Source organism: Myiozetetes cayanensis, unplaced genomic scaffold, assembly GCF_022539395.1.
Source record: "Myiozetetes cayanensis isolate MyiCay16 unplaced genomic scaffold, myiCay2020 scf5-8, whole genome shotgun sequence".
NCBI classification, from domain to species: Eukaryota; Metazoa; Chordata; class Aves; order Passeriformes; family Tyrannidae; genus Myiozetetes; species Myiozetetes cayanensis.
Genome location: NW_026087742.1, coordinates 29,990,254 through 30,003,304, shown reverse-complemented (window position 1 = coordinate 30,003,304; position 13,051 = coordinate 29,990,254). Strand labels below are relative to the sequence as shown.

The 13,051-nt window shown below is 48.1% G+C and overlaps 1 protein-coding gene across 1 annotated transcript in view; it reads left to right on the top strand.

Annotated features, from left to right (window-relative positions):
* The window catches only part of GAB2 (GRB2 associated binding protein 2), a 92,900-nt gene that overhangs the window by 42,273 nt on the left and 37,576 nt on the right, over nt 1-13,051 (top strand). The window contains exon 2 of the mRNA XM_050333765.1: nt 11,575-11,875. Within this exon, the coding sequence (XP_050189722.1) occupies nt 11,575-11,875 (301 nt within the window). The remainder of the gene's footprint in view (nt 1-11,574; nt 11,876-13,051) is intronic.

The window sequence follows — 13,051 nt, the reverse complement described above, 5'->3', positions numbered from 1 at the left end:
GGTCTGAACCCATGTGTGGTGCAGATTTGGGGTTGCCCCCCTGTGTACCGTGAATGCTCTGCTGCCCTGAAGCCCTTGAGCCAAACTGCCTGAGCAGGGTGCCTGTCAGGAGAGCAGCGGTCAGGGCTGTGAGCTCCGCATGGCTGATGCAGAGCCTTGGGCGGTGTCTGGTTGTTCGTGTGCCTTCTGTGAGAGTCTCCTGGAAACCAGTAAATCCCTCAGCAGGTTTCAGAGGGGCCTGACATACAGATGAGATAATTAGGTGTCTATGAGTTTCATCTAAAAGGGTGAGCTGGAAGAGGGGAGAAATCCTCTTTTAACTAAGGAAAGGCTTTCACATCAGCTTACACATTATAAACCATCAGGGAATCTACTCGTTAGGGTGCCGTCTTAAGCTGCAGGAATGAAACTCAGGTCCTAAAATCAACTAAACCATGAGAAACCAGCAGATAGGTGAGTGTCATTGGTGCTGCTCTCCACCAAGCTGTCTTTTTCATAGCAGCTTTTGGCTCCATTTCTCACTTTTGCCCACATTTAATGTGTTTGGCCTCCTCTCTTGTCTTGCCAAAATAGAAGCACCCATATTTCCTGGAGTAAAACCAGGGCATCATGTTAAGCTGTGGTGGTTGGGCTCTGCCATGAGGGTTGGTGTGGACAGTGCTGCCTCCCTTGCCCTTTCCAAGTGTGACACATTTGAACATCCACAGAGAGTCAATCCCAAGTCCTTCTAGTGTTGAATGTTGCACAGTGGTCAGTAAACCAGCGTCTAGGGAAGACTCTCTCCTCCTCCCAATATTTTCCCTGTTGTAAACAGTTTTCATTGCAGAACTCCATCACCACACATGGTGGCACTCAGTGACCTTGGGGGGATTTTGTTTCCATGATTTTATTCAGTCTCCAAATGGGGACAGCTAAACTTGAATCCTTCTGAGCATCCTTCAGCAAGGTCATTTTTGTGTTGCCCAAGGAAAGTCTCCTTTTGTGTGCCCAGAGCCTGGCACCTGTTACCTTCCTGTATCTCTGTCAGTCTTGTATTAGACAAGAGTGAGTAGGTCATCTCTACCACCCTCTCCCTGCCACTGAGGGTTTCCTCAGTATCTCTCCTCTCCTGACTCTTTTCCAGACTAAGGAGTCCTGTCCCACTTATTAGTTCCTTGCAGAGAAGCCATTACAGACCTTTCACCTTCCTTGTTGCCTTCTTTGTGCCAGCAATGTGATGCTGTCCTTGTCACACAGCCAGCTACCACGAGGAGATGCAAAGGGTTGTGAGCAGACTGTGAGTTCAACATGAGCCAAATCAGGCCCGTTTCTCCCCCTGCAGAGGTTAGTTGAGCTGGAGATGGTTACAGATGATGAGACAGCTCATTAAAGTGGCTGAAAATTAACAAGCCTTGGAGCTTTTCTAAAATTAGAAACCATCCCTGGAAAGGCAAGCCTATCCCAGACCAGAGTCCTTTAGATGACCGGAAACACATCCTGACCCTTTACTATCATCTTCAGCCCCATGGTATCTCCAGCTCATCATATCAAACTAAATGAGATGGTGATTTTTGTTGTGCGTAGATTCTGTTAAGCTCAGAAGACATTCAATATCACTTTTTAAGGAACTTTTCCTGCAGACTTTAAGGAAAGGAGGTGGACATGTCAAGGGCTGGGGAAAGCATTCTGACATACCTCTCATTCCTGATATCCAATTTTATGTCCATCTGTATTTCCATCTGCCTTCACCTGAGATATTGAGGGCAGAGTAGTTTAATTATGGGATTCAACTGCGAGAGCTGACATGGGTGCCTATCTCCCAATGATTAAAACTAAGCCTTAAATTGGCTTTTTCAGATTCTTTTCTTTCTTCAAAAGTGCTGCTTTAAATCAGCTTTGCTTTGAAGCACTTTCCATCAGTGTTCAGGATTTGGAAAGGGTTCATTGATAGGGAATATAGCAGCCCCTTCCCCATCTCCCTCCAGGGTACCATGGATGCTCATGGATGTGGGACAAAAGAAATCCCAAAATGCAATACCCTGTCTGGAAAATATCTCTCAACCAAGCCCAAGCCTGGTGAAACTAAACCTTGTCCTTTCTTGAGCATCTCCGTGGATGTCACAGAGAGCTGGCAAAAGGTGACACAGGATTCGAGAACAGCCACAACCTCCAAGAGAAGGCAGAGGGGAGATGGGCAGTGCTGGTTTTTTTCCAGTGAAGCCCATCACTGGGCACTCATTGGATGAAGCATCCCAGCAATGAGTTTTGTGTGGGCAGGGACTGGTGTATGTTTGCCAAGGAAGTCTGGGAAACTGTGGCTTCTGCCAACATGGTGTGGGTGTTTTTTGGGCAGATCCATGTTGATAGAATCAGAGAATCATATAATGGTTTGGGTTGGAAGAGACCTTAAAGATCATCTTGTTCTAACCCCTCTGCCACAGGCAGAGACACCTTCCATTGGACCAGGTTGTCAAAGCCCCATCCAGCCTGGCCTTGAACACTTCCAGGGATGGGATAGCCACAACTTCTCTGGGCAATGAGAGTAGCAGCTCTAGGTAGCCCAAAGCTAGGGGCAAGGGAGAGGAAATTTTCTGACACTGCTGTGGAATTTATTTTGCTCTTGCAGAGGCCAGAAAGCTAGAAAAACTCAGTTATCAAAATGCTGTGCTCCAAGTCATTTATTCATGCTGCATTCCCATGTCCAGCCCTGCTTGTGTAATGGCCGGGAAATCTCTTATCAGAGACTGATACCAGAGTCTCAGGAGAGAAAAAAAATCTCCGAGCAGTTTGCTTTTGCTTCCAGAAACCCAAAGCTGAAAAAGCAAAATAAACTCTGCTCTTGCTGTTGGCATGTGCACATGGCATGGGCTGACTTGGTCAGCTCTTGGTCACCTCCACAGGACTGAGTGTAGTCAGTGGTGGCAGCCGGGTTTTGCAAACAGACTTGAAGAGCACCGGTCTCGATATGCGTCATGTAAAATATGTATAACTGTAATATTGTAATATATGTGATAAATAAAACATCATAGGCTGCTGCGGCATCCTGTTTGGTTCTTGCAGGCCGTGTCCCTGGCCCCTTCAGAGAGGCCACAAGGTACAAGCCAGCCCCCATGGTGCTATGCTGGCAGTGGGGGACAGGGACTGTGCAGCTTTGTGCTCAGTTCATCAGTCGTGTGGCAGAACCACGTGCTTGTGCTCCATGAGGCGATACAGCAGTGCCATCACTCTGTCACTTACACCAGTGTCGAGTCGGGATGCAGCCAAAGGCAGATAAAGTGGGTGGGAATCTCCCTACAGAGCAGTATTGCTGAAAACAAAGCACCTCAAGGCCAAGGATGAAAATTCCTTTAGTGGCACTCCTTTTCTGGATTAGACCCAGACTAAATAAAGATTTGCTGCAATCCCATCGGGACCCCGGCGCCATTGCCTGCAACGTTGCTTTTATAGGATGTGATCATTTTCTTGTGCTGTTTTTCTCGGGCTGGCTGATGGGGGCTTAGGGCAGAGGTAATGGTGGTGTCATCCCACCCTTTCCCTGGGTGTCCTGCAGATCCCCAGGGAGACACCAGCTCTGTCTATCCCCATGCAGGTACAACCACCCACCTGCCTGTACCCCCTTTGAGTGCTGCTCCAGTATCCCACAGAGGATGTGCCATGGCAGGGCGGTGGGAGAGTTTTCAGCTAGGAATAACAGAGTGGAATACAGAGCAGGGCTGAAAATAATTCCAGATAACAAAATCCATGAATGGTAGCAGGGATGCATTCGAGGTTGTGCACATGGACCATTCACAGCCAACCCTGAGGCAAGAGCTGGGCTCCAGGTCAGTCCTTTGAACCCCTTACTTTCCCAGCACCTTCTCACTTGCAAAGGCACCATGCTTTCAGCAGAAGGAATTATCCAGAAAAGGTTGCTCTATTCAATGAGAGTTGAAAAATCCCAGTGCTGCCCTTTCTCATGCTAAATATGCAGATGGATGTGCAATGAGTGGCTGCACTGGTCCCACATCGGGACTCGGGACCTGAGCGGTCTCATCAGGTCTCCATATGACAGGTTCACTAGGAGCTGGACCTAACTATGGAAAAGTAATTTAGAATTGGAGATAATAGATCAGAAAGGACCTTTGGAGATCTCCAAACCAACCTCCCTCTCAAGGCAGAGCCAGCTTGAAATTAGGGCCAACTCTGGAGGTAAATCACATCACTCCTGGCCTTGTCCATGTGGGTTCTAAATATCTCCAAGGATGGACATCACCCCATCTGGATTTTTTTCTTGTCCTACCTCTTATTTTGGAGCCTTTTCCTTGCATTTAGACTTTCCCATTGCCTCTCATGCTATCCCCGGGCTTCTCCCAGTAGAGTTTGGCTCCATCCTTTCTACTCACCCTCCAGACAGGAACACAAGCCTAACCCTTACCCAGGGTTTCCCCTGTGTCCTTCTTTCTCAGACAGTCAAGCTTGTCTGGTGATGTAAGTACAACTTCACTATTTGGTATTTTGTTTTTCCATCCCATCCTTAATCAGGCACTCCCGAATCCCATCAGAAATGCTGTCAGTGCCCTCACGTCCCAGAGAGAAATCTTTATTTTCTTAAGATTGACCATGCAGCACAGAGCTACCGAAATCTTTCCAACCAGAGAGCTCCTGTAAAATAAATATAAAGGGAAATGTTTTCCACATTGTGTCACTGCTGTGTCTCCCATCGCGTTTGCAGAGGGTGGAGGTGAGGAGCAGGTCCTGCAGCTCACACCAGTGTACCTTTAGCTCCAATTGGTCCCAAACCCTTCCTTCCCTAGTAAGCAAACATCTCTGGTGGCAGGAGCTGTTTTTGAAGCCTATAGGTTTTTAAATGGTCTTGCAAATAGGTTTTAGTCTGTGTTTGTGCCTCACCTCCTTAAAAACCCATCTCACCCAGCCGAGAGTGATGCTCGGTGCAGGACGTCTCATGCTGGCCGTGCTGCCCTTGGGTGGATTTCACACGTAGCGATTCAGCGTGTGCTCTGAAGCCTAATTACACCTCCAACAGTGGGAAAAAAAATGCCAGGAGGGGAGGTCAGTTTGACAGCCTGAGATACACACTGGGTTGGGGTTTTTTTTCTTTGCATCACCTTCCCTCAATCCCTCAGCGAGGAAGAGCCTCTTTGTACCCCGGCAAGGTTTCCCGTGCCCTGCAGGGTCTTGCCGCTGCGTTGCGGCGTCATTAACGCTGCCAATCAAGCCTCCCCCAAAGCGATACTGCTAACGAACTCGCTGTGAACTCGGCCACAGCAGGCGCGTGATGAGCAGGGAGCAGTCTCCATTCCTTTGAAGGGTGCGAGGAGTGGGGTTGGGACTCTCTGTTCCCAGCAGCCTGTGGAAAGGTGCTGTGAGCGGGCAGCGGGCAAAGAGAAGGTGCTTAGGGAACGATGTGGGGGATCGGAAAGGGCAGGAGTGGGGCTCCTGCTTGCTCTTGGGCTTGGGGACACTGGGGCTATGTGACAGCAATCAGCCAGCAGAACTATTACTTGAGCAGACAGAGGAGGCTTCCTTGATGCTTACAAATCTACTTCCAAATCGCATTTCCCTTGAGTTAGCGCTAAGACAGGGAGGGGAGAGGTGTTCTTGCATGAATAATAAAACCAACATCCTTCTGTCTATCAGACGAGATAAAAAGCCCCCGGGGACACAGAGGAAGACAAAATTATTATACAGGTCACCAATAGGTTACTCTACAATCCTCCTGTATGGGGCTTCACTCGCTGATGGTGGTAGCACCAGCCACAGTAGGGGATCATGTTCCTTCTACAGGACTGCGGGGGTGGGTTTGCCAGGGCAGGATCAGCTCCAGTGCTGGGTAACACAGTCCAACAGTTACCGTCAGTGTAATTGTTGCAGATGGTAAAAACAGTAACACCACTGAATGGCCCAAGCCACCCCAAAACATGCTTTCAGCATACCCCCATTATTTCTATCCCCCTTTCCCAGGGGTGATCTTGCCAGGATATCTAAAGTGGTAGCAGGCTGGAGGGGGCATCAAGGGGACAGAGTGACTGGGAAGAGCAGTGAGATCTTTCCAGGAGCTGCAGTCCTTCTCACATGCTCCTGAAGCGTAAACTCCTCACCAGATGTGCCAGGAGCCAGAGGGTGAACGTGCTCAATGGGGTGCAAGACCGCTTTGCACCGCAGAGTGAAAACTGGGGGTGTGTTGGCTGGGACAGGCTCTTGACTTTCTCTGGACATGGTGGCATCCCTGCCAGCAGCTGATGGCCACAGGGCAAAGACAGGAGCTGTCCTGCACCACCCAGAGCTTCTCTGGCCCTGGGCAAATCTGGGACACAAGCACGTGCTTGCCCTGCTGTGGGGGTTTCCTCCTTGAATCGCTCATCCCGGTGTGAGAAATTTGCCTGATGTCATGGCTAGGTCGCTCATCCTGCCTGCCAGCTTGGATTAGACCCTGTGATTTGTGTCAGATCAGATTTTGGAAGGTTTATTTCACACTGGTAGTGTGCAGTGCTGGTGGGCATGAAGTTGATGTCAGGGGGAGAAGGAACAGGGCAGAGAGATTTCCTGGGAAATATATATTTCTTTTATCTTCTCTCTTCTCTTCTCTTCTCTTCTCTTCTCTTCTCTTCTCTTCTCTTCTCTTCTCTTCTCTTCTCTTCTCTTCTCTTCTCTTCTCTTCTCTTCTCTTCTCTTCTCTTCTCTTCTCTTCTCTCTTCTCTCTTCTCTCTCTTCTCTTCTCTTTCTCTCTTCTCTTCTCTTCTCTTCTCTTCTCTTCTCTTCTCTTCTCTTCTCTTCTCTCTTCTCTCTTCTCTCTTCTCTCTTTTCTCTTATATGCTATGAGAGTGTGTTGCTAAAATTAATAATATTTCAGATTTGAGGGATCTGATATATAGGAGTTTATCCTAATTGAATGAACATCCCTTTCAACTCAAATATAACAGTTTCTAACTGTTTCCAACACCTGATTTCAGAGCTAAAATAATACTGGGTGGACCTCTCCTATAGGCCCCACCAAGAGCCCTCTCTCCATATTGTCACTATTTGATTCCTTCTTAGGATTGGGGCACTTGGCAGGCTCCTCAGGGATGGATACTTGGCTTTAGTAACACTGAAATTACAATTTTCCTCACCCCTTTTCTTTTTTTCAGAAACAGCATGTTGGCTGGATATCTGCAATCACTTTGCAGAGAACAGGGGAGCAAAAGGGAAGATGCTGTTGAAATATCCTCTCACTATAATCATAGTTAATAAAGCCTCTATCTGGTCTGTCCTTAATTGCATTTGGGTACTTGGAGGCCCCAGATTCTCTGACAAAGGACAGTTTGAGCCCCCTTCCATGATGCCACCATCTCTGTCACAGCATTGTGTCATCAGGACATCCACAGGGGACATGAGGGACCTCATTCATGGAGTGGTAGAAAGATAGTATGGTGGCGGTAGGAAGATTGGTATGGCATGGCATGGCATGGCATGGCATGGCATGGCATGGCATGGCACGGCATGGCATGGCATGGTATGGTATGGTTGTGGTGGTACCTCAGTCGCTCAAGAGCAGCCACTTCCTCACCCAGGAGGAAGGACAGGAAGAGTCCCAAGCACTGCCTGAGCCCCCCAGAGCATCCCTGCTGAGTATGCTCAGCCAGTGAACCCAGCAGCACCAACTTCATCTCTGCCAACCCAACTTTCCTTAAAACAACTAGCTCCGAGTAGCATCCAACTGGAAAGGGGTCAGGTTTGTAAACTTTAACCTGCCATGGCACTGTTGAGGTGGAAGGCAATCAAGCAGCAGTTACATTTCTCCATACCCAGGGAGGATTCACATTGCAATGGGAGCATGATGGATGGGCATGGGCATTTTTTTTAACAAGCAAGTCTTTAAAAGATATACTTGCCAAGTGTCAAAATATTTCTCAGTGATACTGAGGGCCTTTGGCAGCTGTAATTGAACTGTGAAGGAACCTGATGCAGGCAAAGGACCGCACAGCTGGAAGTTTGTGCTGCAAAGGCACCATTTTATGGCTGTTAAGCTGCTGGCCTCTCTGCACTGCAAAGCTGTTAAACATACACAGCCCTTGGCTCACACCACGGGCCGGTGAGGCACAATACTTTGGCAGGAGTGGACTGATGGCAGCAGGGGCTGCAGAAGAGCTAGGAAGAAATAGAAGTAGGGAGAGAAGGAAAATTCAAGTGGAGGAGGAAATAAATGTTGGTCATCACAGCCCCATGCCAGGGGAAGATGGTCTTGGAAAGAGCATGTGCGTTCATATGGAGTTGCATCCACCTTTGGTTTGGCATTGGCTGAGATTGCTGTGCACATGTGGATCACATACAGCTTACTGCTGTCATAAGTGGTGATCAGTAGACCCTTAAATCACCCTCTTGCAGGAAGATGATATCCTAGGGAAGCCTAAATGTGGGAGATTTGGATGGTACTGATAGCTTTGAATGGGTGTCCCAGGAGGATGCAGAGTCCTTATCCTTTGCCATGGGTAGCAGTATGTTGAAGCAAGCTCCAATAGTGCCAAGAGATGCTCCAAGAGCGGCCACAACCTGGCAAATGCAAGCTGAGCCCTGTTCCTAATGAAGACATAGCAAATCCATGAGGAAGAAATAAAATACGCTTGCTGAGCTCAATGTTCAAAAATTCGAAGAAATGGGGAAAATTTCTATAAAGATAAGGAGGTTCCTGGCTATTTCTTTATTGTTTACTTCTTTCTCTTCTAGTGATCAGTGCTTATTTCTCTGGTTCAGAAACTGATCTTAGGAGGCAGGAAGTGCAGGGAAGTGTGGTGGGAGATGCCTCCAGCTGTGCTGCCTACAGCCACCTGTCCAGGATAGGCACTACAGAGGCTTCTGCCATGAGCTGTTTCTCTGGGTCAGAAGCTGTTTTAGAACACCAGTGACTCTTTATCATCAGGAGAGCACCATGCAGAGGTGGACTGGGTGGTCATCCCAGCCTGATGGGGCTGCTGCCCTGTCCAGTGGTCCCATCCTCCAATGATACTCCAGGTCCTGAAGCTTCCCAAGAAATTTTGTGCTGGCAAGACCCATTCTTTTGCAACCAGCCTATGCTAGAACTTATTCAGTACCAGCAGACCGTGTGTGTTATATTGTTTTCTCTGCCAAATGTTGACTGTGTGGGGCTTTTCATTGCTACCAGACAGACCAAAGAGAATTGGAGAACTTGTGGCTCTCACATTAGTGATTAAAAGAGAAGCTGTGGTAGCATCATTTGCCTTACTTGCAGCATTTCCTCCTATTTTTTTCATGAAAACTTTAAATTCTGGAGTCTAGTTTCTGTACCTAGTGGGTTTTTTAATGCAGCGTCTCAGCCAAGAAGGGATGCTGCAAGATTACATTCCAAATGGTTGGAAAGCAACAAGCTAAGCAGCCAGAACTGGTGTTGGATGTGTCTTCATTCAGGTGATGGTTCATGTGGTTGCACAACTCCATCTTCTTTCACTGATGTATGCCTATATATTCGCCCCGCCAAGTGACTGCAAAGAAATGACTCAGTGCTAACAGGAAGAAGCTAATGGGACATTTTCCACCTAGAACTAGAAAAAAATGTTCATGAGTTTGTTTTCCAAAGATTTGGGTGATCCGTTTTGAGGAGATAGATAGACTAGCAAATTATTGCTGCTACCTGGTGAAATTGGATTTTCCCCTCCCTCATGGACACAGCTCTACTGTGTGTCTATTTTTTCATCTAAAAGCAGCCGTTTTGATGAGAAGTGGGTGACTGTCTCCTAGATTAAACCAAAATCTGCCAGCCTTGCACGTCCTCCTGCTAAGCAATTTGCCGCTTCGCTGCCTCTAGAAGATTGCACTGAAGTTGCTTTCCTGGCACCAGGACCTGGTTTGAGAATTAGTGTAAAACTAATTTGGTTACAAATCTAAAAGACACCACCAAAAGCTATTTTTAAGCCTTTGAGAAGGATGGTGTGAATCATTCTGTTCGGGGAAAACATCGCAGACATTTCTTACCCTTATTACAGCCACAAAATTCTCCAAAATCGTGGGATCCTCGTGCAGTTGGCTGGCTGAGATCTAGCACATGCCCATCACCAATATGCAAAGCCTCACAGGGCTGTGGTCAGCACCTGGGGAGCATCATGGAGGACCCAGCACACCACTTGCCCTGCTGCCTCCCTTGGATATTAAAAATGTTTGTGGCTTTTAGTTCTCTTTCTTAAGGACATCATGTGCTTCCTCATGACCCAACCTCTTATAATCATATGAATTCCAAAACTGGCTATATATATAAAAATATAAATGAGGGAAATCTCATTAACAGAAGAAAAAAGGTCCACAGCCAGGGTGGGATGGTGGGGATCACATTGCCCTCCCTTGGCGTCCTTTGGTACAAACCGAGGTGTGTGTCAGGTAATGCAGGAGCACTGGTAATAATCCACATCGCCCCACTCATCTGCATGCACCTCTCAAACCTCTGCTGCCTTCAAAGACATCCTGAACAAACTGCTTTGAGGACCATGCTTAGATGTAGCCCTTCCCTTCCACAGGCCCTGGGTGCTGAGACCTCTGCAAGGCAGCAGACCTCTTGCAATGGACAGCAGCTTGAGGTGGTCCCTCAACCTGTGCATCCCTCACATAGGTGCCATGATCCTCCTGTGGAGAACACCCCAGAAAAACCCACTGTCCATCCCATAGGATGGGGAGTTACATTGCACAGTTTTCCATGTAATTTAGGTTTTAGCATTTAGCACATTATCACTGTGGCTATTCCCCCTCCTGTGGGCTCCCAGTTGCATTTGGCTTGGGGAGAGCAGTAGGGCCGTAGCTTTCAGGGCCAGGACTGGTGGCTGACATTTATTTTGCTGATTTGCTTTAAACTTCGTAACCCCCTGAGTCCATTCCATGGGTGGTTTGGCCAGGGGCTGCCGTCAGCAGTGCTTGGAAGAATCAGTGATAACCTTTTCCTTTGCAAGGAGTTGCCTACATGCCAGGGAGCCAAGGATGCTAAAAAACAAATGAAGCTTGGATTCTCCATGGGCCTCCCTGGCATTATTCCTGATATTTAAAAAAACAAACCAGTTCCCTATTGGTTTTACTATTCTTTCTATCCTGGCATTTAAACAGAGATGGGATTGACGTGGTTGGTATCTGCAGACACATGCTATGATGGTCGCAGGGGTTTCTCTGAAGGTCAGAACACCCAGGGTGCTGTGTCCAAAGTGCCTGAACAACTCCAAGCTTCTGAAAGGCATTTTGGCACTGCCGTGACTGGTAATGCCACTGCACAGATTATCTCACATCAAGAAGAGAAGAGTATTTGGGTCCTGGGAGTGTGGCTGGGCTGTAGGGTAGGAGCAAGGTTGATCTGAGTCTCAAGACTCTGAGCCTTCTTGGTGTCATCTTATGCTACAATACTATTTCAGTATTTAATTCTCCTGAATAACCAGTGGGATTTTAGTGTTGAACTGAAGAACTGAGCTGAGTCTATGCACCTCTTTCAGGGATGTCCTGAGGAACATCCCACAGCATCTCATGGTGGAGAAGTGTCATGTCCCTCTGTGTCACCCTGTGCCTAGCAGTGGTTTTTCACTCTCACAGATTCAGTGATAGGGTTCATGCTTCCTCTTTTCTTGGTTTCAGGCATGGAAGAAACGCTGGTTCGTCCTGCGCAGTGGTCGGATGAGTGGTGACCCCGACGTTCTGGAGTACTACAAAAATGACCACTCCAAGAAACCTTTGCGTGTTATCAACCTCAATTTCTGTGAGCAAGTGGACGCGGGCCTGACCTTCAACAAGAAGGAACTGCAGGACAGCTACATCTTTGACATCAAGACAAGTGACAGGACCTTCTACCTGGTGGCTGAGACTGAGGACGACATGAACAAATGGGTTCGCAGCATCTGTCAGATCTGTGGCTTCAACCAGTCCGAGGAGAACACAGGTACCATGAGAGCCATATCCATGGCCAAGAGCATCTTCTGGCCTGTCCTCCTAGTGGAGTCTGGCTCCTCTTTCAGATCAGACCTGTGGGAGGGGAGTTCAGCCTGCCCCAAGGCTGGCAGGATTGGAGTGGGAAATGGATGGGCGTGTAGGAAACTTCCATGAAGCTTGCCTACCTTTGACATCTGAAGCAGAGCTGGCTTTGTTCCTGTGAGCCACCTAAGTAATTTTTACCCCTTATAACTGTAGACCATGTAGTCTCTTACAAGAAGTTGGTAGGGATTGGAGACTTTTTTAGCTGCAGCCTTTGTCCCCATGTGTCGCTGAAATGCTGTTGAGAGTGGTGGGAACCACCAGTGAAAAATACTACTCATTCAGTGGTTTCAATCCCTTGGTGAAGTGGGGGGAGAAGCTTTATGGGAACCATTTTCCTCCCCACTGCAGTTTTCTCCACTGCTGACAGGCTCTCATGTGAAGGACAGACACATACCCCACACCTACGTCCCTGTCTCTTCCTGGGACCCTCTGGAAAAGCACCCTCTGGGAGGGGGACAGGTAGTTTTGTGCAGTGGTGGGATCTGTTCTACTGGTTATTCTTCAGCATCCAAACTCGACTGTGCTTTGGCAAGCCTCTGCATTAAGCAAAAGTGAGCTTCCTCTGCTTTCCCAGTACCATGAGGACACATATAAATCCTGAGGGAGATGGGATGAGGGGTTGAGCCTGGTGTACAGCACTGCGGTCCCCTGCCAGTCCCATTATGCCTGGTAGCACCTCTGGGCATCTTTGCTTCATCTCATCCATGATGCAGTCTCATGGAAAGGGACTCCAGTCTCATGCTCTGTCTGCGTGAAACTCCCTGTAATAACGTCCAGCTTGAATCTGTTTTGGTCCCTCGTGGAGCAGCTGCCATCCGCGGGAGCTGAAACCCTGCCAAGAGCTTGTCAGGCAGGACAGCAAACAAAGCATCACAGCAGCGCGGATGCGATCTTCGCTGGCTGACGCATGAAACAGGATGTCACCTTGGCAATGGGTGTACAAGTGGTAGAAAGGATCCTTGATAACGTCGCCAGCCCGGTCTTTTAGGGAAAGGTCAGGCTAAATAAATTACATACCGTTCCAATATCAGCAGCGCAGCCCTCAAGGTTCAGCAAGATTGTTCAGGCCCCCTTTTTAAGA